Source organism: Syngnathus leptorhynchus, chromosome 11 (assembly GCF_054491065.1).
Source record: "Syngnathus leptorhynchus isolate UIUO chromosome 11, UIUO_Slep, whole genome shotgun sequence".
Classification (NCBI taxonomy): Eukaryota; Metazoa; Chordata; class Actinopteri; order Syngnathiformes; family Syngnathidae; genus Syngnathus; species Syngnathus leptorhynchus.
Genome location: NC_141205.1, coordinates 2,000,369 through 2,020,827, shown reverse-complemented (window position 1 = coordinate 2,020,827; position 20,459 = coordinate 2,000,369). Strand labels below are relative to the sequence as shown.

The window sequence follows — 20,459 nt, the reverse complement described above, 5'->3', positions numbered from 1 at the left end:
ATCACAAACTCCAAAATAATATGAATGAACGACATAATCCTATAGTTTTGCGGTTCCCTGAACAACTCTACGCTTTTGGACCACAACTCCCATGAACCATAGGCGCAGTTCCTCCCTATTCACGGTCATGTTTGTAGTCCTGTCGCCGCTAAGCCTCGTAATTGGTTTGCCACGGTAAATAAGAGTTGCATTTTAATTACGGGGTACTGTTAAAAAGAGGCTTATTTTAATACATACGGGGATCAATTTGAACCATAATATTGAAGGAAAGCCTATTTTGTTCCCATCAATTTCAATTGACCATGATGTTAACTTGAAATTTGTGTGTTAATTCGATGAGATAGTTCTAATAAAACAAAGAACGAGGTGAAGGAAAGGGTGGGAGAGTCCACTGCCGGCCGGCGGTGCGCCATGACAGTCGAGACGCCTTGACGTCACCCAGCACTCGAGTGGGGCGGGGCCCGTAAACAGAGGAATCGAAATAAACCCTCGTACACTCATTTTTATCTCGCGAATATCTCCAGTTTTCCCCATAAAGTCAAAGGTAAGTTTGTGTTGCAGTTTCAGAGGAGCTCGGAATGCCGTACGTGGGAATTGTTGCAGGCCGGGGCGAGTTTTTGCAATGCTCGCGCGACGCCATCACCACCACCGCTCTATATGTGTGTTAACACTGTGTGTGCGTGGAACATTAACTAGAGGACAAAATGGCGAAATTGGCGATTTTTTTATCCGCCGACATTGGTCAGGAGTCGTAAGAGAGCAACCGTTTCGAAATGCTTTGTCGACCCCCGGGGGAGTTCGTGTATTTAACAGTTTTAGTCTCTTGAACGGCGCGGGGCCTCCGTGAATTGAAGTCAAATTTGCCTTTTTGAATCCTTTCACAGTGGTGGGCCCTGAACTACCCCCCCCAATTCATTTGTTTTCTGCCCATCCAATAGTGTGAATTTGGTGTTATTCATTTTTGAATTTTATTATTTGGGTTTTCGATTGATTGAAACCATTTCAACTTTGCTGCCACCGTTTGCACCTCGTTCTGGACATCTGGGTAGATATTTAGTAATACGTTACCAAATTTCCCTAAATTGAAAAAAACATGTAAAAGCAAGCTCCGGACCTCTGAACTGTGAGGCGGACGTGTTCACCATGCCGCACTTGTGATTGTTTAGTTTTTTCTCTTTTGAATCGCACATTTCTTGTTAATAAACAGTAATTGGGAAAACATGACTGTAATACACTATGCCAAATAAAATTGGCTGATACTTGATTGGAATAATAGAATTATTGATTATGAAATTACCTTATAGTGACAGCCCTGCATAACAGACAACTTTGCAAGAATAGGGATCGAGTATTGTACCTCTTTGCACATTTCTTGAGTAGTTCACAAACTAATCTTTTTAGAATCAATGATTGGTCAAGATAAAAGTTTGGTAGACATGCACAAGATGTTGGATCGCCCAAACCAGCTCTCCGTAGCTTCCTGTATGTATGTGGAGCAGCATTGTCTAATTTTTCCTAAAACATTTGCAGATCACCCTCCTGTGATGCCGATTCGCCGAGCAGCAGCAACTCCAGCGCAGGAGAAGCCCCCTTCGGCTGCAGTAGAGATAGGTGAGGATCAACTCTGAGCTTAAACGTGGCTATTTATGAAGCAACATAGAGCCAAAGTAACCTTCCGTGAATTTCCTTTTTTTGTTTAATGATGATCAGTGCACGAAGACACCCCCAAGGAGTCTCCATCCGTCGAAGGCGATCCGCCCGTGTCCTCCGCGGAGACCACCGCTAAGGGCGAGGCAAAGGCATGCGACGTGGCTGAAAACGGCGAGAAAGCGGACGATGGGGCTTGCGACAAGTTGGATGACGGGACAGAGAAAAAAGAGTGAGTTCTCCCCGAGTGCGCCCAGTCACCACAACGGGGGACCTGCTGCGATATTTCACTCTGATAGCTCTTTTATCTGCTCACATGGTCCATAGCTCCACCGTGTGATGGCAGGCTGCTCGCTCCTCCCTAGTGTGATGTTACATTCCCACTGTGAGGTGATTTTAGATTGCAGATTAGATCAATAGAAACAAAAGGTTTGGTTGACTCGGGGGTAAAGGGCTTTCAAGCGATTAAACTATTTTATCGCATTTTTGGTATTGTTAAGTTCATCTCACTTTTCTTTTTATTGTGAAAACATCTGGTCTATTATTTTAGCTTTTCCTCACTGTGGTAACGTCTCCTCTTCTTGTTCTTCTGAGCAAACGGGAGTGCACTAAAGTAGCTACGACTTATTTATTAAGACAGATGTTCTCAAATTTTCAGTTTATCCGGACAGAGTGACAAATGCAAGGACTGCGTGGCTGGCCAGTGCGCAACACACTGCTATGTTCTCCTACTAAGGTGAGGATGCGATAGAGATAAGGGTGGGAACCATCACAGTGAAATATCGCTCCTTGGCTTTGTTGAGCTACGACACTCAATTCTCCTCGCTGTCTCCTCTTCCCCCTTTTAGGCTGAAGGATGGCTACAAGTACAAGAAAGCCAAAGTCAAGAAGGTGAAAAGGACCATCCCAGTCTGGGCCAGCATCACTGCCAGAAAGAAGCTTCCCGTTTCCAATTACGCCGGCACGCAGAACAGACTGGATCATCTCCTCATCGAAGCCATCACGGTGTGTGTGTGTGTGTGTGTGTCTGTGTGTGTGCGCATGCAAGTCAATTTGCTCCCGTTACAAAGAGGTTTCCTCATTTGTGAAGGTTCATACAATCTTCAAGTTCAAGTTTTCCCGTTTCCTTTACCTGCGGGTAGGTGTTAGCATTGTCAAAACCTTCTTTTTGTACAGTCACAAGGGTCTGGAGTTTCCTACCAATCGGTCATAAAGTACATCGCCAAAAAGTGCCCCGACATGGAGCTAGACAAGAAGAAATTTCACATCAAGAAGGCGATGAAGAGGCACCTGGAGAAGGGCACCATCAAACAGGTGAAATAGCCAAATCAAGGCGCACGTTTCAAACCTCCTTCGCTGCTCATCACAACACATTTTTCTTCCATTGTGCTCTTAGCTGAAGGGCAAAGGCCTCTCGGGCACTTTCACCATCGGGAAGATGACCTCTGCGTCCAAAGTAAGTGCCTGGTGCTCCAAGAATTGATGTCACAAATGCTGATGGTGATGATGGCGGGCGCTGTGTGTCGCAGAAGGCCGGCTCTAAGCAGGAGGCGCTAGGAGACGCTCTGCCGCTCATCATTACGCGTCTGTGTGAGCCCAAGGAGGCTTCGTACCTGCTGATTAAGAAGTACTTGGAGCAGCACTTCCCCAGCTTTAACATCGAGAACAGGTGTGTGTGTGTGTGTGTGTGTGTGTGTGTGTGTGTGTGTGTGTGTGTGTGTGTGTGTGTGTGTGTGTCTGTGTCTGTGTGTGTGTGTCTATGTGTGTCTATGTGTGTGTTGAAGGACATTCTGGTTCTTAAATTGAATGCATTCTTCTCCTGCCTTGTAGTCCAAAGTACTTTGAGGCACATGTTGTTTCCATACTAATAATGTATATGCTGCAATGTTTGATTGCAGATTGCTGTGTGAAAGTAAAATACCGCCTTACTGCGTTCTGTATAACATGCTGAATCTTCTGTTGTGAAACTTTGGCTCAATGTACCGTCAATGATTTCCCCCCCAGACCAGAAGTCCTGAAGTCGGCCCTGGTGAAGGCGGTGGAGCGAGGACAACTGGAGCAAATTACAGGGAAGGGAGCCTCCGGAACGTTCCAGGTAAAGTCACCCTCATTTCTACACATCTAAGTAACGCAAGCATTTTTAACTCAAACCATTTTATCACAGCTGAAACGTACCGGCAACCAAGTGCTCCTGAAAGGCGGCACCTTGGAGGACGCCATCTTGGCGGCCATCACAGCTATGAACGAGCCCAAGACGTGCAGCACCACTACACTGCGCAAGTATTTAGTTGATGCCAACAAGGATGCCAAGGAGTACCAGCTAGGTAAGTCTGGCCCCCTCTAGTGGACATGCTTGTAAAACCGCCAGCCATGTTTTTGGATGACAAACTGGAATGTGTATACTATGAAGTGGCCAATCTGAGGAGGACCCTGACAAAATGTAAAGTCCTCGGCTGGATGGAGCAGATCACCGGTCATGGTTTCACGGGGACTTACAGGCTCTGCTTTCCGTTCTACCCAAGGTAATACTTGTTCAAAAAGCTTGTTTTTCTTCAAAATTCAAATATCTCACTATGAATGTATCACACTGGTTTTCTGTCTACATTGACTAAATGCACAAAAAGGCCAATCCACACTTTCCATGAAAATAAATCAAATAATAAACATCGAGACCTCTCGACTATTAGTGCAGACTACCACTAACTCGCTTTACTTCAGCAAAAAAGACAATTCATTTATTGGCCCGTGTTCAGCCCAACTACCCTGTATCCGGACAAGTTCAACAAGGTGTCCACCAAGCCCTCCTCCAGGTCCAGGCAGAGAGCTGCATCTGAAGAGGAGGAGGAGGAGTCCGAAGAGGATGAGATGGAAGACTCTGAGGACGAAGCTCCCGTGCAAAAGAAGTGCGTGCTCCAACTGTTCTCTTATCGATCCAATAGTTATTGTGCACCCCCAACTCTAATTTCTATCACTACCTATTTGTAAAACATGAGTTGAGAATGATCATTTCAATGTTCAAGTCTGTGACTCGTTTTGATTGGACTGCAGGTCCACGAAGAGACCCCCTCCCAGGGTCCGCCAGCTTCCTGCTGCCAAGAAGGCCAACACAGACAAAGGACGCCCCCTGGCCAAAACTTCTCCCGCCAAGAAAGTGGCGGCCAAGAAGGTGACGAAAGCAAAGGCATCGGCTTCCAAAGCCACCACGCCCGTCAAGAGGCGAGCAGCTGCCAAGAGGCCAAAGACGCCCACTGTCAAACGCTTGAACAGACGGGGCTTCAAGCGACCTGCCACCCCAGAAGAATCACCGGAGGAAGAGGAGCCCAAGGAGGAGAAGCCTGAATTGAAAAAGGAGCCTGTGGCCCCGAAGAAGCGGGGCTCTACAAAGAGCTCCAGGCCAGCACCACCAGCCAAGCGGCCTGCTAAAAGAGGCGCTGCCAAGCGTTCAAAGCAGGAAGACCCCACGCCTGAAGAGCCAGCGGAGCCTGAAGAGCCAGTGGAGCCTGAAGAGCCAGTGGCCAAGAAGCCAGCGGGGAGAGCAAAGTCCAGACGCTCTGGAGCTCATGCTAGCCGTAAGCCCCCTGCCAAAAAAGCAGCACCTGGCAAGGGGTCCACCCGGAAGTCCAAGAGAGGAAAGAACTGAGCCCTGAGTCTGTCACCACCTCCGTTTTCACCAGTGCTCCCTTATTTGTCTTCCCCTTTCTTAATGGGGCAGTAGTTCCTTTATTTTTTTCTCATATCCACCATAGAAGAAGGTGGTACCATCAGTTTGCTTTTAATACGTTTGTAGAGAAGCGCACTTCAGCTCAGGCCTGACATCCTATAAGTGAGGGCCTTGTAGCTTTCTATTTTTTTTGTTTCTTTACCTGGTCCGCTCCGTGTTGGCAGCTGGTTTTATTCCAGGAAGTGAAATGGTCATTTTAGTTCAGACCTACAGCCTGTTCTAACAGTGTGGTTCAAAGAACCAGCCTGTTAAAAAAAAAAAAAAAAAAAAAAAAAAAAAGAATTTGCGTTGTTGCGGTTCTTATACATCCAAACATCAAATGTCCCATGTTTTTTTTTTTTTTTTTTATGTATATACATATGAATGTATGTGTGTGATAGAAAACTGGTTTTAATGCTTCACAGCTGTAATTCGGTGCGCAGCTTCATGTTGTGAATAAGGAAAAAGCTGCTTAGGGTAGCGTCTCCACCCCCTGCATGTGTATTTTTTGTGTTGTTAAGCCTTTTTTCCAAGTAATAAAATGGCTCTTTGTACATGACTTCCCCCTTTGCCTGCCATACACAAGAACATATAACACAATTAGTGTTATTTTCTTTTTCAGTGCATTAGCTGTACCTGTACAGTACTTTGATATTGTTAGTTTAGGTTTTCTTACATTTTGATGCATTGAGGAGCACTCTTCAGTGCTGGTTTGAACAGAAATGAAAGAAACAGAAAATGTGTGCTAAGGCAATGTAACCATCATAGTGAAAAAAGACAATACACAATGCTGGATGAAGTTCTTGTATGACTAGATTACAGTAGAATGAAACTGACCTTTTTATGACTAAAATAGTTCCAATTTGTAAATAAACAAAGGTATAGAATAAAACGTTTTTTCCACAACTAAAATGATAAGTTCCAAGTTTCTAGACTGATTAAATTGTGAGCAAACATTTTTAGACCCTAAAGTTTAAAAGAAACAGCACATGATTCATTTAGCCGTGAGCGTGATAACAATTAGGGGGCGGAGCTATTTCGAATTCCATCGCGTGGAGGTGTGCTACTTCCGCCTTCTGACTTGTGACGTCGCAACCGTTAACAAGTAGCAATGTGAGAGGTGCGAAGGTGAAAAGAACATAACTTGGCTGCCCGTTCCTCGCCCTCTCCTCTAACCCAATACCCACCAGCTATCTCGGCTTGAACAGAATACCCGGGTCGAAGCACCAGCCGAACTCGGACAGCCGGACTTCAGGTGATTAAAGGCGGCGGGGGCGTCGACGAAGACGATCTCGGTTGAGAAGCGAGACGGTCCGCGACTGTTGAGACACTGTTGACTGTTTTTTGTTCTGGGGAAAACCTGTCGAGAAAATTCGAACTAAATGTTTTAATTAGTGTCTTCATTATATCCGCCAACTTGCTTGTAATTGTGGAATATGGTGAGACGCAACACAAGAAAAATGTTATCCATCATCCACATTCTATACTTCTTCCAATTTGGGATTTTTAAAAATGTTTACAACTGTTTTTTCCCCAGATGAAATCGTGTGAATGATTGACAAACCAGATGGAAATTTCAGTGTCTACTTTGAGTACATAGCATAAACATTAGGCGCAACACTGTTCAAATAACACATGCTATGTATAATTGCAATCTGGACCTTCAAAATGGATAAAAATCCAATGCTTATTAGCATCCTAAACACAGATTGGCTATCTCTGCCTTTGGTCTGTCAGTCTTCCTCTTTTGGTTTGATCTGATCAGATAAAGTTGACAAAAACTGCAGTTCAACTTAACAGCAAATAGAATTCTTCCTCTTTGTACATTGATGCATATGTGCAGAGATCTCACGACGACATGGGAGAAACAGCAATTAGAGAGGATGGTGCAGTGATCCGATCAGCGGAGGTCAGTACAATTAGTATATTACCGCCCTTATTGGACATCTAATGCTCCGTTTTGGCTCCAAAGTATGTCGGCTCGTTTTCGGTGGACGACAGCTGCCTGGATGACCAGATGGAGCAGTTGCACAAGAACCTGAAGACCCTGAAAGTAAGACCTGCTGCTTGACTTTCAAATTGTTCCAAGTTCAAAATCCATTTTTTGTACCGCTGTACCTCTGCTGTCAGACATGCAAGAAAAGGAGGCCTGTATACCTCAAGTTCTCCATCAAAGGCGTGAAAATGTACGACGAGGATGAAACGGTATGTATCTTAATTTCTTTTTTTTTTCTTCTCTCTAACTGCACTTAACAATGGTTATGCGCTCCAACCTGTCTTCCGTCCTGCAGACCCTCCTGATGGCCCACGCCCTTCGTAGAGTGTCACTGTCCACCGCTCGGCCCAGCGATTCCCAGTTCGCCTTCGTCTCCCACAACCCGGGCAGCGCCGACGCCCAGCTGTACTGCCATGTTTTCAGAGCCAGACACGCCAGAGCCGTAAGAGACCAGCTCGCAAGCTGACATCTTTGTCACACAAAAATGAGAATGTTAAACAGTTCATCGAGATAGATGTAGATTGTTTGGCGTGGGTGAAGAAAGTATGTGTTTGTCCGTTTTCCTTTTAGGCTCAGTTCCTCAACCTTCTGCTGTGCCGCTGTTTCCAACTATCTTATTTGGAGAAGCACCCGGACGAAGCCCAGGAACTTTCTTCCGGCTCCGCACCTCGACGTAACCCGTCGCTTCTCAACCATGGCTTCCCGCTCAGTGTTAGCGCCCTGGTGTCTTTCAGAAGAGCTCCCTTTCAAGGCTTGATGTTCGGATCCAAGGTCGCGTCAGACAAAGTGGTTTTACTTGTTTTTCGAGACAGTTATTAAAACACAATTGACGTTTGGTTTTTTTTTTGGCCGCATGCAGAAACATGACAAGGTTTGTGACGAGCAGCATCTCGGCAGCCAAGACGAGGTCTTTCCCACCTACTCGCCGTCCCTGGTGCGCAAGAAAGCCATTCGCAACAAAGTGTTGCGCTCCGGGGCTTACCGCTCCTTCACGTTCACGCCGCTCAAGCAGCGCCACGTGCAGGAGCGCCTCAGCGCCTCACAAGGTGGGCCCGCAGTTCACAAGGCGCTCTGCAGATTCAGGGAGTTGATTAGGTAATGCCTTTGCTCGCTCGCTCAATGGGGAGAACACCTGGAGGTGTTTCTTTGTGAGCTTTCGCAATCCTGTCACGGGTGCTCATGTTTGAGTCTTGAACAAGACGGAACATGTTTGTTTTTCCTCATGTTCTATGTTTGTCTTCACCTCTTGCGAGTACAGTGAATCTTACCCACACACACACATGAAACGCAGGCGGCTCAGTCTACATGCAATAAAAGATGTGTCCATTGCAACAACCTTCGAAGGATGTCTTCTCTTGTCCGTGCAATAGAAAAGGACCAAGACAAGACCCCAGCAAGACGATCCCGGACTCCGAGCCTGGCCGAAACTGAGGAAGCGCTGGCTCAAGCTGTGTGGTGTTGGGATGGTATCGCAACGTGAGTATGCTTTTCTTGTTTTTGCTTCCTATTTCTTCTCAGGTGTCTTGGTAACATGTATGTGGTGAGAATGCTCCTTTTTCTGCGTCACAGTGACAGTAGCTACTCCCTCCTAGCTGATGACGTTTTGGGATCTTACCTCCTGTGCCCGCACCCCAAGAAACCCAAAAGCGGATCACTCATCATTCGCTTCCCATCTGGCCTCATCACCCACCTCATTCAAAACACACGTAAAGGGAATTTTCTCTTGGAGGTAACCGGACAGAATGAGTGTGCAGCTCAATCACAAATCTGTTTTGTGATGACTTTACTCCCAGTATTTTAGTCTTTCCCAAAGGAGAAGGAGTATTGAATAAATATTGCGATCAATATTGATTAACTGGGGTAAATTCCTACTGAGGGCCCAGTCACCAGTTGCGCGGTCCGCTACGGAATTGTTCCATTTTTCTACGGCTACATACCACAATAGCCTAAGTTGTGAAAATATACTGCAACAAATTGCAAAAGGCAAATAATCAGTAAATGTCATCTTTTTCTCAAAGCTAAATAGAGAAATGTTATGTCTGTTCTTTTTGTCTATGGCACGTGGTAGAAATGCAAAGCTGAATTTAGTTCCATCGGAGAGCTGATTGAACATTACACGGAGAACCAGGATGGACTGCCGTGCCGGCTGAGCTGCGCTCGGGTCAACCACTGCTACGAGTGGGAGGAGGAAGACTACGCAGAGCCCAAAACCCAGGAGCTCGACACAAACTTGAACAAAAGCAGAATGCGGAGGATTATGCAAGGAAAGTGGATAAAATTTGGACACTAGAAGTGGGCAACTGCAAACCTTTTTTTTTTTTTGCACGTCATCTTTCATTAAGTCACATTATGTGCGGTGGGACATTCCAAAGTGTATTAATGCTTAGTGCACCTTTTTATTCACCCTGTTGGCACTTCAAGTATGTGTAATGTATAGGCCATTTGTTCAAGGCTGTTTTTTGTATTTGCTGCTTTTATGTTTTTATACGTGTATTTTTTAAATCAAGTTCCACAGTGTTTATAAGGCATGTACTTGTCTTTGTCTTCGACCACGTATTTGCTTAAACTTTATGGGAAAGAGCCCAGGTTGTTAAATCGGATGGCAAAGCTGTTTTTCCCCTCTGCTGTCTAGATGCTGCAAATATATTTGTTTAAATGAAATTGTTTTGTCAGTATCACTAACACTCATGTCAGCACTTTAACAGAAACCCAAAGAGCTATATTGTGATAATTGCCCTTACCAAGATGGCCACTGGACCAGAGCCTGCTGTTCTGTTGACAGGCATATATATTTCAAGTTTGCACCCACTGCGTAATGCGACACATTCACTAACTTATTTGATTGCTTTTGCACCAGTTATGTGATCAAGCTGCCCCTTGCAAAATGGCCGCCCTGGAAAAGAAACAGCAGGCTGCTGGTTGCTAGGCACCGTCCAAACCACTCTGGAGTGGCAACAGAAAAGGCTGAACGACACACGAGAAGCGGAAAACAAATTATGCCTTTAATCGGCTTTCTTTTGTCAACAGGCGAGTTATTTTCTACTGAACTTCAGCTGACGTGTTTATGGAACTGTTTGACATCAAGTTTTGAAACTACTGCAAGTAATTCTGGTGAGTGGTCAATTCAAATCAGCCGACCGGCCTCCATATTAGGCACACCATAAACTGTTTATAAAAAACAAAAGTATTGTCTACGATGTATTCTCACAAATGTGTTTTGCGTATTCTTTGGCTTTTTTTATGTGATGCTACCACAAATCCTAAAGGCGAAAGAGGAAATGTGTGATGAGAAAAAAACAAAACAAAAGCCTCCTGCAACCAATAAGGCTACTTCAATTTTCCCAATCTTTATTTATTTAATCAAGGCACATTTAAAAAAAGTCTCACATCACACAAAAGTGTCACATTTTAATTCAAATGAAAACAGTGATTGAGAATCTGATCATCCTTCCAGGTGGCTGACATGGGGTCAGAATCTGTGAAGGTGGTAGTCCGATGCAGGCCCTTGAATGACAGGGAGAGAGCTCTGGGTTCCAAGATGGTGCTGACCATGGATCTGCAGCGCTGCCAGTGTTTCATCAAGAAGCTTGCATCGGCCGACGAACCCCCCAAGCAGTTCACCTTTGACGGGACCTACTTCACCCATCAAACCACAGAGCAGATGTACAATGAGAGCGCCTATCCATTGGTAGAGGTGAAAATAAAGAACATCTGAAGCTAAACATACTTATCACAAGTGAATGTTGCCTGATGATGCGAATCTGGTCATTCAGCAAAACTCAATGCAGCTCTGCTTACCTTTTGGCTTTGACATGATAGCAACCCGTGGGAGATGTGACCCAATTCTTTTCATACAAGCGATTTAAAAATAACTTACATCTGTTCCCTTTAACATAAAATGTCTAAATATCTTACAGGGGGTCACCGAAGGATACAATGGCACAATATTTGCGTACGGCCAAACAGGAAGTGGCAAGTCCTTCACGATGCAGGGTGTGTCTGAGCCTCCGGCCCAGCGGGGGGTCATCCCACGAGCCTTTGAACACATCTTCGAGAGCATTCAGGTGGATTTGGCGGCACGTACATGATTGATTATTTGAGAGTTTGCCCGTGTATCAAAAGTATAAAGTAGTAAAAGTTCGACAAAAACTTTGCCTGTGTGCGCTAGTGTGCAGAAAATGCCAAGTTCCTGGTGAGGGTGTCCTACTTGGAGATTTACAACGAAGAAATACGAGACCTCTTGGGCAACGACACCAAGCAGAGATTAGAGGTGTGTGACGTCCTTTACTCTCTGTAACATTAGAAAGTCTGTGCTTGGAATACAATGAGAAGAAACACTCACTGGACAAAACTTTAATACCTCAACCACTTTTTTTTTTCTGCGGCTAGCTAAAAGAGCACCCGGAACGCGGGGTGTACGCTCGGGACCTGTCCATGCACACGGTACACAATGTGTTCGAGTGCGAGACGGTGATGGAACGCGGCTGGCGGAACCGCGCCGTGGCCTACACCTTGATGAACAAGGACTCATCTCGCTCGCATTCCATCTTCAGCATCCACCTAGAGATGTGCCGCACAGGTCAGGCCATATGTACAAAAACTGTACAAACACATCCTTTGCTTTTTGAGGTGAGAAGATGATGACATATTAAAAGCTTTATAGCGCCGGTAAAGAACTCTTGTTGTCTCACCACAGACGCAGCAGGCCAGGACCACCTCCGAGCCGGGAAACTCAACCTGGTGGATCTGGCGGGAAGCGAGCGTCAGTCCAAAACGGGCGCAACGGGCGAGCGTCTGCGCGAGGCCACCAAGATCAACTTGTCACTCTCGGCCTTGGGCAACGTCATCTCGGCCCTGGTGGACGGCCGCTCCAAATACGTCCCCTACCGCGATTCCAAACTGACCCGGCTGCTGCAGGACTCGCTGGGCGGCAACACACGAACCCTGATGGTGGCCTGCCTCTCGCCGGCCGACAGCAACTATGAAGAGAGCCTGAGCACGCTGCGCTACGCCGACCGAGCCAAGAGCATCCGAAACCGGCCGCGCATCAACGAGGACCCCAAGGATGCGCTGCTTCGAGAGTACCGGGAGGAGATCAAGAAGCTGCGGGCCCTCATCTCGGGCCAGCTGGCCTCTGATGGCCCCGTTCCACGTGAGTAGACAGAGGAATTCTTATATTTCAAGTTTAATTCCTGAAAAGTACATTTCATATTATGATTGTATTCTAGACTTTTCAAGTCTTCTCAATCCATAGCAACGACAACTATTTTATTTGGAGCATTAGGCTCGTATTTGTTTTAATGACACGGCGGGCCGGATCAAATGCTCCTGCGCCGAGTCACGTTTGAATGCTTAAATGCTGTAGCCGTCGTGTCCGAGCACCATGGAGAGGTTTCCGCCAGCCCCACCGATGGTGACAAGGAGAAGATTAAAAAGGTAGCTTCCAGCAGAACGTTCCCACGCTCACATATCACTTGACGTCACGGCCGTTGGAGTTGACTTACTACTCTGGCCTTTTAGGACTACGAGGAAAGACTGGCCAGGCTGCAGGCTGACTTCAGCGCCGAGCGGGAATCCAAGGCCAAGCTGCAGGAGGACATTGTTGCCCTGCACACCTCCTATCAGAGCAAACTCTCTGTCCTGGAGAAGATCAGATCCACCAGGGGAAGCTCTTCCCCAAAGAATGGTGAGATGGACAACTCGTGAGTTCTAAACGTCAGCAACACATGTGCAATACGGAACCAAGTACCTGCTACAAATACCGAAAAAGATCTTCCAAACGAGTGTGGTGGAAATCTAGGTCAGATTACAACAATAATACAAGCGATTTATCACTTTTGATGTTTCATAAAAAAATGATATGTAATTATGTGGACTGCGCTTAAGCATTGAACTAATGTAGACATTATATAAATAAATAAATAAATAAATAAATAGCTAAATAAATAAGAATACCTGAATTTACAAATCACAACCCATCAATAGGAAAAGGTTGATTGTTTTGTCTTTTATTTGCTTTGTGTCCCACCCCAAGAGAGCCCCAGCAGTGTGACAGCAGACCTCTCCCCCAACAGCATAAATGAGGTGCACACACTTGAAGAAGAAAAGCGCTCCGCCATCAACATGTAAGCCTGCCTAACTTCTGCTTTGCACCATAGCTGAGCCAGCCCACTGCGCCATGTGCTGCTGAAGGGATCCAAACAAGTCCAGATGGAGTGCCAGAAGGGTCACCTGGTGTCAGCACAGCAGGGGATGTGGAGCAGAAAGAAGCCCTGGAGAGGTTGGTGGCCTTACTTTCATTCAGCACCAAGCACAGTTCAGGTGGCTCGACCTATTTCATGATCCCCAAAACACTTTTCAATCGTTATCTTATTGTAAATTGTAAAAAAAATCTCTGTAAATTGCCTTTCCAAAAATACCTTTCCAACAGTATTCATTTGGGAAAATGCTACATTGACCAAAAGGGATTTCAACAAGACTAAAAGCCACTTTGAAAGACATTCAGACCTCCACCTGGCCAGAAGCCACAGCTGGACTTGAGCCACCTCATTGTCTCCTGTGCAGGCTACAGAAGCTGGAGCAAGAGGTGGTTGGCGGCGAGCAGGCCCGCAACAAACAATTCCAGCAGAGGCAGCGGCAGAGGAGGAAGGTGGCCGATCAAAGGAAAGCTCAGCTTGTCAAAGCTTTGTCGGACAATAGCGAGGAGAGCGACAACGTGCTCTTCAGTGTCTACGACTCCATTCAGGAGGAGCTTCACGCCAAAGGGCAAATGCTACTCAAGGTCCAGGGAAAGGTCGGTCACTGCGCCACAATTATTATTGTTGTTTTGGATAGTCTAAACTATTGATAGTCACCTAAATATAAAATGATGTTATTTTGTCTTTTAGATAAACATAACCCAAATTCAAGATGTGTCCTATTAAAAAGTAAAAAAAACCCACATTTAATCAAAACTCAAAGACTCACTGATGTAATTGTCAGTCAAAGCGGAGCATGATTCTTTTTGTAAGAGCAGCATTTTTTTTTTTTTTTTAATCAATCAGCTGAAAGCGGCCAAACTGGAGATCCGCGACCTGCAGACGGAGTTTGAGGAGGAGAGGAACGACTACCTGGCGACCATTCGTCGCCTGGAGCGCGAGGGCCAGCTCCTTCACTGCCTGCTTGAGCGCATGTCGCCGCTGGTTCGCCGTGACTGCAACTACAGCAGCTTGGAGCGCCTGAAGCGAGAGGCCGCGTGGGACGAGGAGAGCGCCGCTTGGAGGATTCCCGACGTGACCGTCCAGAGAACCACGCTGCCCTCAGGTGTTGTTGTTTTCTCATTTGGGATGCAGGTGGACTCGACTCACATAGCCCGTTGAAAGTGGTATTGCATCCCGACTGTGTGTCAATTTCAAGACGCTCTTCGTGTCCTCTTCCCTCAGCCGCGCCTTCAAAGCTCTCCCCGCCCATCGTCCCTGCTGACGATCCCGAAACACTTGCGGCCCAGTCTCAAGCGCGTGTTCCTCAGCAGGATGAGGAGGACCGCTACAAGGAGCTTCTGGACCGCAGCGACAGTGAAAACATTGCCAACACTTACTTCAGATTCAAAAGGGCCAGCCAGCTGCTCAGAGGTGAAACAGCTGCGGGACATGGTGAGATTTTTAAAAAAAAAAAATTCACATTGTCGGTCTTCATGCATCAGCAGATGCATATACAAGCATACGCAGCGACTACCTTCTGTCAATTCCACAGATTGCAATGAGTATAAAAAGTCCACACACCCCTGCTTTTGTGTGGTGTGAAAAAAATTAGTCATTAAAACGTTTTTGCATCAATTGTGTTGGACGAGGAAATGAACCTGAAGTCAACGAGAACCTGTTCTTCTGCAGCCACCCACGGCCCCACCCTCTCACCCAACCGCAGCGCAAAGGCAAGCCTGGACTCGATCATGCCACGTCCCTTCCGCCTGGAATCCTTGAGCGTCCCGGCGTCCAAGGCAAAGCGGAAAAAAAACAAATCTCCTCAATAACGGAAGCAAGTGTCACTTTCACAAATAATGTCCAACCTCACTAGTTTTACAATCTTACTGTTTCATTGAAGTCACCATTTTAGCATTTCTTCCATCCACTAATATATGGTAAAGATACTTTTAGGGCTGCTGGCCCTGTGTCACATTTCATCAACCTCCATCATAGAATGAGTTGACAGTAAGCGAGCCGTATCAGTTTCAGAACTTGACACCCCTTATTTGCCGTGGAAATATAAGCCAGAGAACAAACACACCCACACACACACCTATTAGCCAAGCCATGCGCCTCAGCCTGCGAAGGCGACAATCGGCCATTACATAACCACACAAGGAAGAAATTCAAACATGCAAAAGCGCAACACAGCAGGCAGTAAGGTCTGTCGACTAAGTTAACATGCGTGCCACGCTCGAGCTAATCTGATCATGGCAGAACAGCCGGGCCGGCCTCCCAAGTAAGACAATCCTCAGTGACTCCGAGTGGTTGCTGTCAAAGGTTTTAATTTTCTTGTTGCTGTGTGAAAAAAAGGACAGAAATGATCTTTGTACTTTTGAAAGCCATCAAGCATGGTACACACATACTGCTCCTTTAAGTTCTTCATCCTCTTCATTCTTACCAAATGGCCTCTTTTGACTCAGGAAGTGGACTTACTTCTCTGCTTACTTGTCCTTGAGCAGTCCCAACTTTCTGAGCGCCTCTTTTCTGTCGGCGTCCATTCCAGGCACCATCATCACTGTGTACGTCACGCAATCGGAGGCGACTGGCGGATCCTCAACCACACCTTTTAGTTCTGGATGCTTCATGTCATTTTTGTGCTTGACCAGGACACTAGGTTGCTCTGGAGTGGCCACCTTCAATCTGTTGACTTGATCAGGATGAGAAAGCGAGGTGGCCCTGGAGTAGTGGTGGAAACTAGCACTGCTCTGCAGCCCCTTGTTCCTAGGAGCGGGTGCTGGAGCCTGGCAAAAAGACGGGCTTCTTAATGGACTTACATTGGTGGGTCTTTTTGAAAATCCGTTGCCCGCAGACATATAAGACTTTGGGAGCTCCAATTGGGTAGTTTCTGAGTGTTGGTCTTTGAGGAGGCCTAACTTTTGCAAAGCTTCCCGTCTCACCACTTTGGGATCTGTGGCGTTCTTGAGACTGTACGATGAGTTTGAGGCGGGGGTCGCTTCCTTTTCTCTCTTCACGGGGATATTTGAAAACATTTTGGGGGGTTTGGGTACAACAGGTGGCGGGCCTGTCATAAATCTGCTCACCTTGGAGATGGCTCTGTCAAGCCTTCCCACATTTCCAGTGTTTGGATCTTCTAGGATGACAGGAGGGCCTATGGTGTGATCAACTGTGGGACATAAAGGGGTTTTCTTTGTGGAGGCGCTCCTCCGCAGGTAGACGAGTGCATCGTAGGATAAAGGTCCCCTTTCACCTGTCTTCACAAAGGTTTCTTTGGCTTTGCAGGAGGGAGGTTTCGGAACGTTGACCTCGTGAACACCGGCAGGCTTTTGGCTCAATGAAAGCCACTTCTTGTTTAGTTGAATTCCAGCTTTCACGCTCGGTCCAGAACAATTGGAGCCGCTCGCCAAAACAAAAGGTGTTGGTACAAGATAGTTCTGGATGGCTTTGTTCTCCACTTTCTCCCTGATGGTTTCCAAAGCATTGTGCTTTTGCAGACCTATAAGAAAAAAGATGTTTGTTAGCAACGAGGCAAAGAACATTTTTCACTGTCCAAGTGAGCTCACCATTGAGCTTAGTTTTGCTCATGGAGGCTGACAGGTGCACCAGTCGAGAGGCCAAGCAGCCTGGGTCGGGCAAGAGGTCCACTTCGTCGTTGGAGAGTCCGCTGTCGTCCTCTGTGTCCAGAGACTCGATGGTCTCTTCCAAAAACATGAGGCAGGCTTTCTCCTCAGCAGACAAGTGCTCCAGACTATCATCGCTCTGGAATGGAAAAGGACAATCCGGTTTTCCACCTTGGAGAAGTTTAGAACCACAAGACTTACAAAAGCCGATTGTCCGCTTTGTCTGCCGGTGTTGTCCATGTCAGCCAACATCTCCAGTCCAGTCCCACCTGGCCAGGTCTCATTTTTCAGGCATTTTATCCAAACGTCAGAAGGTCCAAAATAGCAGTGTCACTCTGTGATGATGGGTAACAGTTTGAGACACTTCTAGAAGAACACACTGACAATGAGTTAAGAGATAACTAAACGTTATTTCTTGAAATCTCTGCCAATGTTGACATTTTCAAATGATCAACAACGTCCCTTCGTAGTTATTTTTAGACCAGGCCACGGTTTAAATGTGCTGAACAAGTTCTTGATAGCATTGTGTCATGTAAAAAGATGGAGTAGATTTATACGAACTTATTCGTAAGTAAGACCAATTCTTTGTATCCCTAAAGCGAGTCCAAGTGATGATAGTGCATTTTAGTGTCGTGTTTGTGGCTCAGATTACAACACGCACGCCATTTCTAATCGTCCTCAGCATGATCACATTAATCGCAGCCTGCACCTGCAGCACACACAGCCCTACTAAATCCATTTGAAATTGCGAGCGAACAAAATAATATTTGTCCTTATAGGTTTTGGCTGCTTGTCAGCTCTTGAGATGGAGAAGACCGCACTTCATTGTTCACGCTGAGCGACCTTCAGCTGTCAGGATGTGAACGAGAGATAACATTTAAAAAATGTCAAGCTAATGCAAATGAACGTGCCCTCCAGATGATTGATGACGTTTGGCTGTGTAGTCTGCATCATACAACTGAGGTTTCATTCATATTACTTCAAAGACAACCAAAGCTCGTGAGTGAACGATCCGTTCAAAACAACGAGTCTTTTCAGTGAACGAGAGTGAACGAATCACTTCCTAAAGTGAAGCTTTGACCATGTTTGTCATTTTTTACACGTCCTGAGTGTTGTCAGTCACCTAAATGTTGAACAGAGGCTGTGATGTACCCAAGTCAAATTCCTTGTTTGGCACGCTCAAACATGGCGAATAAAATTTTTGAATGTTGACTCTTGAATGATTTTTCCCTAATGAAGTGGCCTGTTATTAGGTACACCTGAAAATGGCAGTGTACCTAATGGAGTGTCCAAGTGACGTCACAGATCATCCAGCCAATCAGAAAGTGGGGGTGAGGGCGGGTGTGGCACTTGACCATGATTTCTCCCTAATGAAGTGGCCTGTTATTAGGTACACCTAAAAATGGCGGTGTACCTAATGGAGTGTCCGAGTGACGTCACAGATCCAACAGCCAATCAGAAAGTGGGGGTGAGGGCGGGTGTGGCACTTTTCACTTTCACTTAAATTTTTTCCCTAATGAAGTGATTAGGTACACCTGTGTCCGTGTGACGTCACAGATCAACCAGCCAATCAGAAAGTGGGGGTGAGGGCGGGTGTGGCACTTTTCACTTTCACTTTTTTTTTTTTCCCTAATGAAGTGATTAGGTACACCTGTGTCCGTGTGACGTCACAGATCAACCAGCCAATCAAAAAGTGGGGGTGAGGGCGGGTGTGGCACTTTTCACTTTTTTAAACTTTTGACCATGATTTTTCCCTAATAAAGTGGCCTGTGATTAGGTACAACCTGAAAATGGCGGTGTACCTAATGGAGTGTCCAAGTGACGTCACAGATCAAACAGCCAATCAGAAAGTGGGGGTGAGGGCGGGTGTGGCATTTTTCACTTTCACTTAAAATTTTTCCCTAATGAAGTGATTAGGTACACCTGTGTCCGTGTGACGTCACAGATCAACCAGCCAATCAAAAAGTGGGGGTGAGGGCGGGTGTGGCACTTTTCACTTTTTTAAACTTTTGACCGTGATCTTTCCCTAATAAAGTGGCCTGTGATTAGGTACACCTGAAAATGACGGTGTACCTAATGGAGTGTCCAAGTGACGTCACAGATCAAACAGCCAATTAGAAAGTGGGGGTGAGGGCGGGTGTGGCACTTTTCACTTTCACTTAAATTTTTTTCCCTAATGAAGTGATTAGGTACACCTGTGTCCATGTGACGTCACAGATCAACCAGCCAATCAAAAAGTGGGGGTGAGGGCGGGTGTGGCACTTTTCACTTTTTGTAAACTTTTGACCATGATTTTTCCCTAATGAAGTGGCCTGTTATTAGGTACACCTTAAAATGGTGGTGTACCTAATGGAGTGTCCGTGTGACGTCACAGACCAACCAGCCAATCAAGAGGTGGGGGTGAGGGCGGGTGTGGCACTTCTCACTTTCACTTAAGCTTTTTCCCTAATGAAGTGGCCTGTTATTAGGTACACTTCATGGACACTTCAATAGGTACACTACATGAGGTAAAAAATAAATAAATGAATGAATAAATAAGAAAGTGTAGCGAACGATTCGGTGAATGATTCTTTTGAAGAAATCTTGAGTGTCACCGATTCTAAAGATTCAGTTCACTTTAACGAACTGGAATGCACATCATCACTACCTGTCACTCACTCGTGAATCTTCGCGAACGACCAATCAGCAGCGCGCGATAGATGGAGTAGTATTTTCTGATGTATATGGGTTGTTTCCACGGGATGTGATACTATAGAGAAAAATGTGTGCGTTGCCGTTGTCGACATTACCGTGTGTTTACTTGATTGTTCTTTGTCTGGTGTATTGTGAGGTGTATTGCTTAGTTGTGTGTGTCATTGAAAAAAAAAAAAACGGATCAGTGTGTATGTGTGTGTGTGGGGGACGATTCGTTGAACGAATCTTTTGAGTGATGTGGTTCTAAAGATTCAGTTCACTTAAAAGAAAAGGAATGCACATCACTAATTTTAACATATTGAGAATAGATATACGTACAGTAAGTACATGGCTGTGTAATGATCGTTTAGTTCTATACTAGTGATGTTGAAGATTATTTTTAGCTTGTACGCATGTCCTCTGTCAAGAGGCTATTCCAAAAGATGAAGGTTGATAATAAATGTCGTACCTTGAAGTGGTTTATGCTCCATGTATTTTGGTTGTTTGAGGCGAAAGTGTTCCTCTTGGGCTCGCTTTCGGTGCTTACCTGCGCGAGGGAGGGTTAAGCTGTCAGCCAGTCAGTGAGCGCTTCTAAGACGCGTTGTCATGGCAATAAGCCGAAACTAAGCCCACCTACTACC

General features: G+C 45.9%; 4 protein-coding genes across 9 annotated transcripts; 3 read left to right on the top strand and 1 right to left on the bottom strand.

Annotated features, from left to right (window-relative positions):
- The first annotated feature begins 240 nt into the window (after nt 1-240).
- hp1bp3 (heterochromatin protein 1, binding protein 3) lies at nt 241-5,901 on the top strand. 3 transcript variants are annotated; one of them, XM_085925000.1, is made up of 13 exons: nt 241-544; nt 1,531-1,611; nt 1,711-1,879; nt 2,306-2,383; nt 2,496-2,652; nt 2,824-2,961; nt 3,044-3,103; nt 3,177-3,316; nt 3,652-3,742; nt 3,812-3,971; nt 4,058-4,169; nt 4,401-4,550; nt 4,696-5,901. In XM_085925000.1, exons 2-13 carry the CDS (start codon nt 1,545-1,547, stop codon nt 5,285-5,287), a joined length of 1,914 nt encoding a protein of 637 aa, XP_085781126.1. In that variant the 5' UTR covers nt 241-544; nt 1,531-1,544; the 3' UTR covers nt 5,288-5,901. The 3 variants fall into 3 exon arrangements, with proteins under 3 accessions (XP_085781126.1, XP_085781129.1, XP_085781128.1); XM_085925002.1 differs by lacking the exon at nt 241-544 and adding an exon at nt 692-1,045; XM_085925003.1 differs by lacking the exon at nt 2,306-2,383.
- A 470-nt stretch (nt 5,902-6,371) lies between these two features.
- Nucleotides 6,372-10,215, top strand: sh2d5 (SH2 domain containing 5). 2 transcript variants are annotated; one of them, XM_085924145.1, is made up of 10 exons: nt 6,372-6,602; nt 7,191-7,256; nt 7,320-7,400; nt 7,478-7,552; nt 7,639-7,785; nt 7,914-8,114; nt 8,203-8,389; nt 8,714-8,819; nt 8,913-9,049; nt 9,412-9,567. In XM_085924145.1, exons 2-10 carry the CDS (start codon nt 7,206-7,208, stop codon nt 9,423-9,425), a joined length of 999 nt encoding a protein of 332 aa, XP_085780271.1. In that variant the 5' UTR covers nt 6,372-6,602; nt 7,191-7,205; the 3' UTR covers nt 9,426-9,567. The 2 variants fall into 2 exon arrangements, with proteins under 2 accessions (XP_085780271.1, XP_085780270.1); XM_085924144.1 differs by having other exon boundaries at nt 6,378-6,602; nt 8,913-9,072; nt 9,412-10,215.
- Nucleotides 10,216-10,308: 93 nt separating this feature from the next.
- Nucleotides 10,309-18,330, top strand: kif17 (kinesin family member 17). 2 transcript variants are annotated; one of them, XM_085924139.1, is made up of 14 exons: nt 10,309-10,454; nt 10,798-11,037; nt 11,261-11,407; nt 11,512-11,613; nt 11,733-11,922; nt 12,040-12,495; nt 12,709-12,779; nt 12,864-13,029; nt 13,378-13,427; nt 13,502-13,623; nt 13,908-14,136; nt 14,387-14,645; nt 14,765-14,974; nt 15,212-18,330. In XM_085924139.1, the coding sequence occupies exons 2-14, from the start codon at nt 10,807-10,809 to the stop codon at nt 15,349-15,351; spliced, it is 2,373 nt and encodes a 790-aa protein (XP_085780265.1). In that variant the 5' UTR covers nt 10,309-10,454; nt 10,798-10,806; the 3' UTR covers nt 15,352-18,330. The 2 variants fall into 2 exon arrangements, with proteins under 2 accessions (XP_085780265.1, XP_085780266.1); XM_085924140.1 differs by lacking the exons at nt 10,309-10,454; nt 10,798-11,037 and having other exon boundaries at nt 11,284-11,407; nt 11,519-11,613.
- LOC147048773 (specifically androgen-regulated gene protein) lies at nt 15,759-20,386 on the bottom strand. 2 transcript variants are annotated; one of them, XM_085924143.1, is made up of 4 exons: nt 20,288-20,386; nt 17,347-17,480; nt 17,089-17,284; nt 15,759-17,021 (listed from the first exon to the last, which is right to left on the bottom strand). In XM_085924143.1, exons 2-4 carry the CDS (start codon nt 17,395-17,397, stop codon nt 16,009-16,011), a joined length of 1,260 nt encoding a protein of 419 aa, XP_085780269.1. In that variant the 5' UTR covers nt 17,398-17,480; nt 20,288-20,386; the 3' UTR covers nt 15,759-16,008. The 2 variants fall into 2 exon arrangements, with proteins under 2 accessions (XP_085780269.1, XP_085780268.1); XM_085924142.1 differs by lacking the exon at nt 20,288-20,386 and adding an exon at nt 17,707-18,070.
- Between the last annotated feature and the right edge of the window lie 73 nt (nt 20,387-20,459).

What these genes read in the sequence shown, in the direction of transcription:
- hp1bp3 (XM_085925000.1), top strand. Translation starts at nt 1,545, where the DNA reads ATGCCGATTCGCCGAGCAGCAGCAACTCCAGCGCAGGAGAAGCCCCCT. An exon ending in GAGCCTCCGGAACGTTCCAG is followed by an intron (nt 3,743 to 3,811) that starts GTAAAGTCACCC and finishes ATTTTATCACAG; the next exon opens with CTGAAACGTACCGGCAACCA. An exon ending in TGCCAAGGAGTACCAGCTAG is followed by an intron (nt 3,972 to 4,057) that starts GTAAGTCTGGCC and finishes TATACTATGAAG; the next exon opens with TGGCCAATCTGAGGAGGACC.
- sh2d5 (XM_085924144.1), top strand. Translation starts at nt 7,206, where the DNA reads ATGGGAGAAACAGCAATTAGAGAGGATGGTGCAGTGATCCGATCAGCG. An exon ending in GAGCCAGACACGCCAGAGCC is followed by an intron (nt 7,786 to 7,913) that starts GTAAGAGACCAG and finishes TTTTCCTTTTAG; the next exon opens with GCTCAGTTCCTCAACCTTCT. An exon ending in AAGGGAATTTTCTCTTGGAG is followed by an intron (nt 9,073 to 9,411) that starts GTAACCGGACAG and finishes GGCACGTGGTAG; the next exon opens with AAATGCAAAGCTGAATTTAG.
- kif17 (XM_085924139.1), top strand. Translation starts at nt 10,807, where the DNA reads ATGGGGTCAGAATCTGTGAAGGTGGTAGTCCGATGCAGGCCCTTGAAT. An exon ending in GCGCCTATCCATTGGTAGAG is followed by an intron (nt 11,038 to 11,260) that starts GTGAAAATAAAG and finishes AATATCTTACAG; the next exon opens with GGGGTCACCGAAGGATACAA. An exon ending in ACACCAAGCAGAGATTAGAG is followed by an intron (nt 11,614 to 11,732) that starts GTGTGTGACGTC and finishes TTCTGCGGCTAG; the next exon opens with CTAAAAGAGCACCCGGAACG.
- LOC147048773 (XM_085924143.1), bottom strand. Translation starts at nt 17,397, where the DNA reads ATGTTGGCTGACATGGACAACACCGGCAGACAAAGCGGACAATCGGCT. An exon ending in AAAGCGGACAATCGGCTTTT is followed by an intron (nt 17,285 to 17,346) that starts GTAAGTCTTGTG and finishes TTTCCATTCCAG; the next exon opens with AGCGATGATAGTCTGGAGCA. An exon ending in GAGCAAAACTAAGCTCAATG is followed by an intron (nt 17,022 to 17,088) that starts GTGAGCTCACTT and finishes TTTTTCTTATAG; the next exon opens with GTCTGCAAAAGCACAATGCT.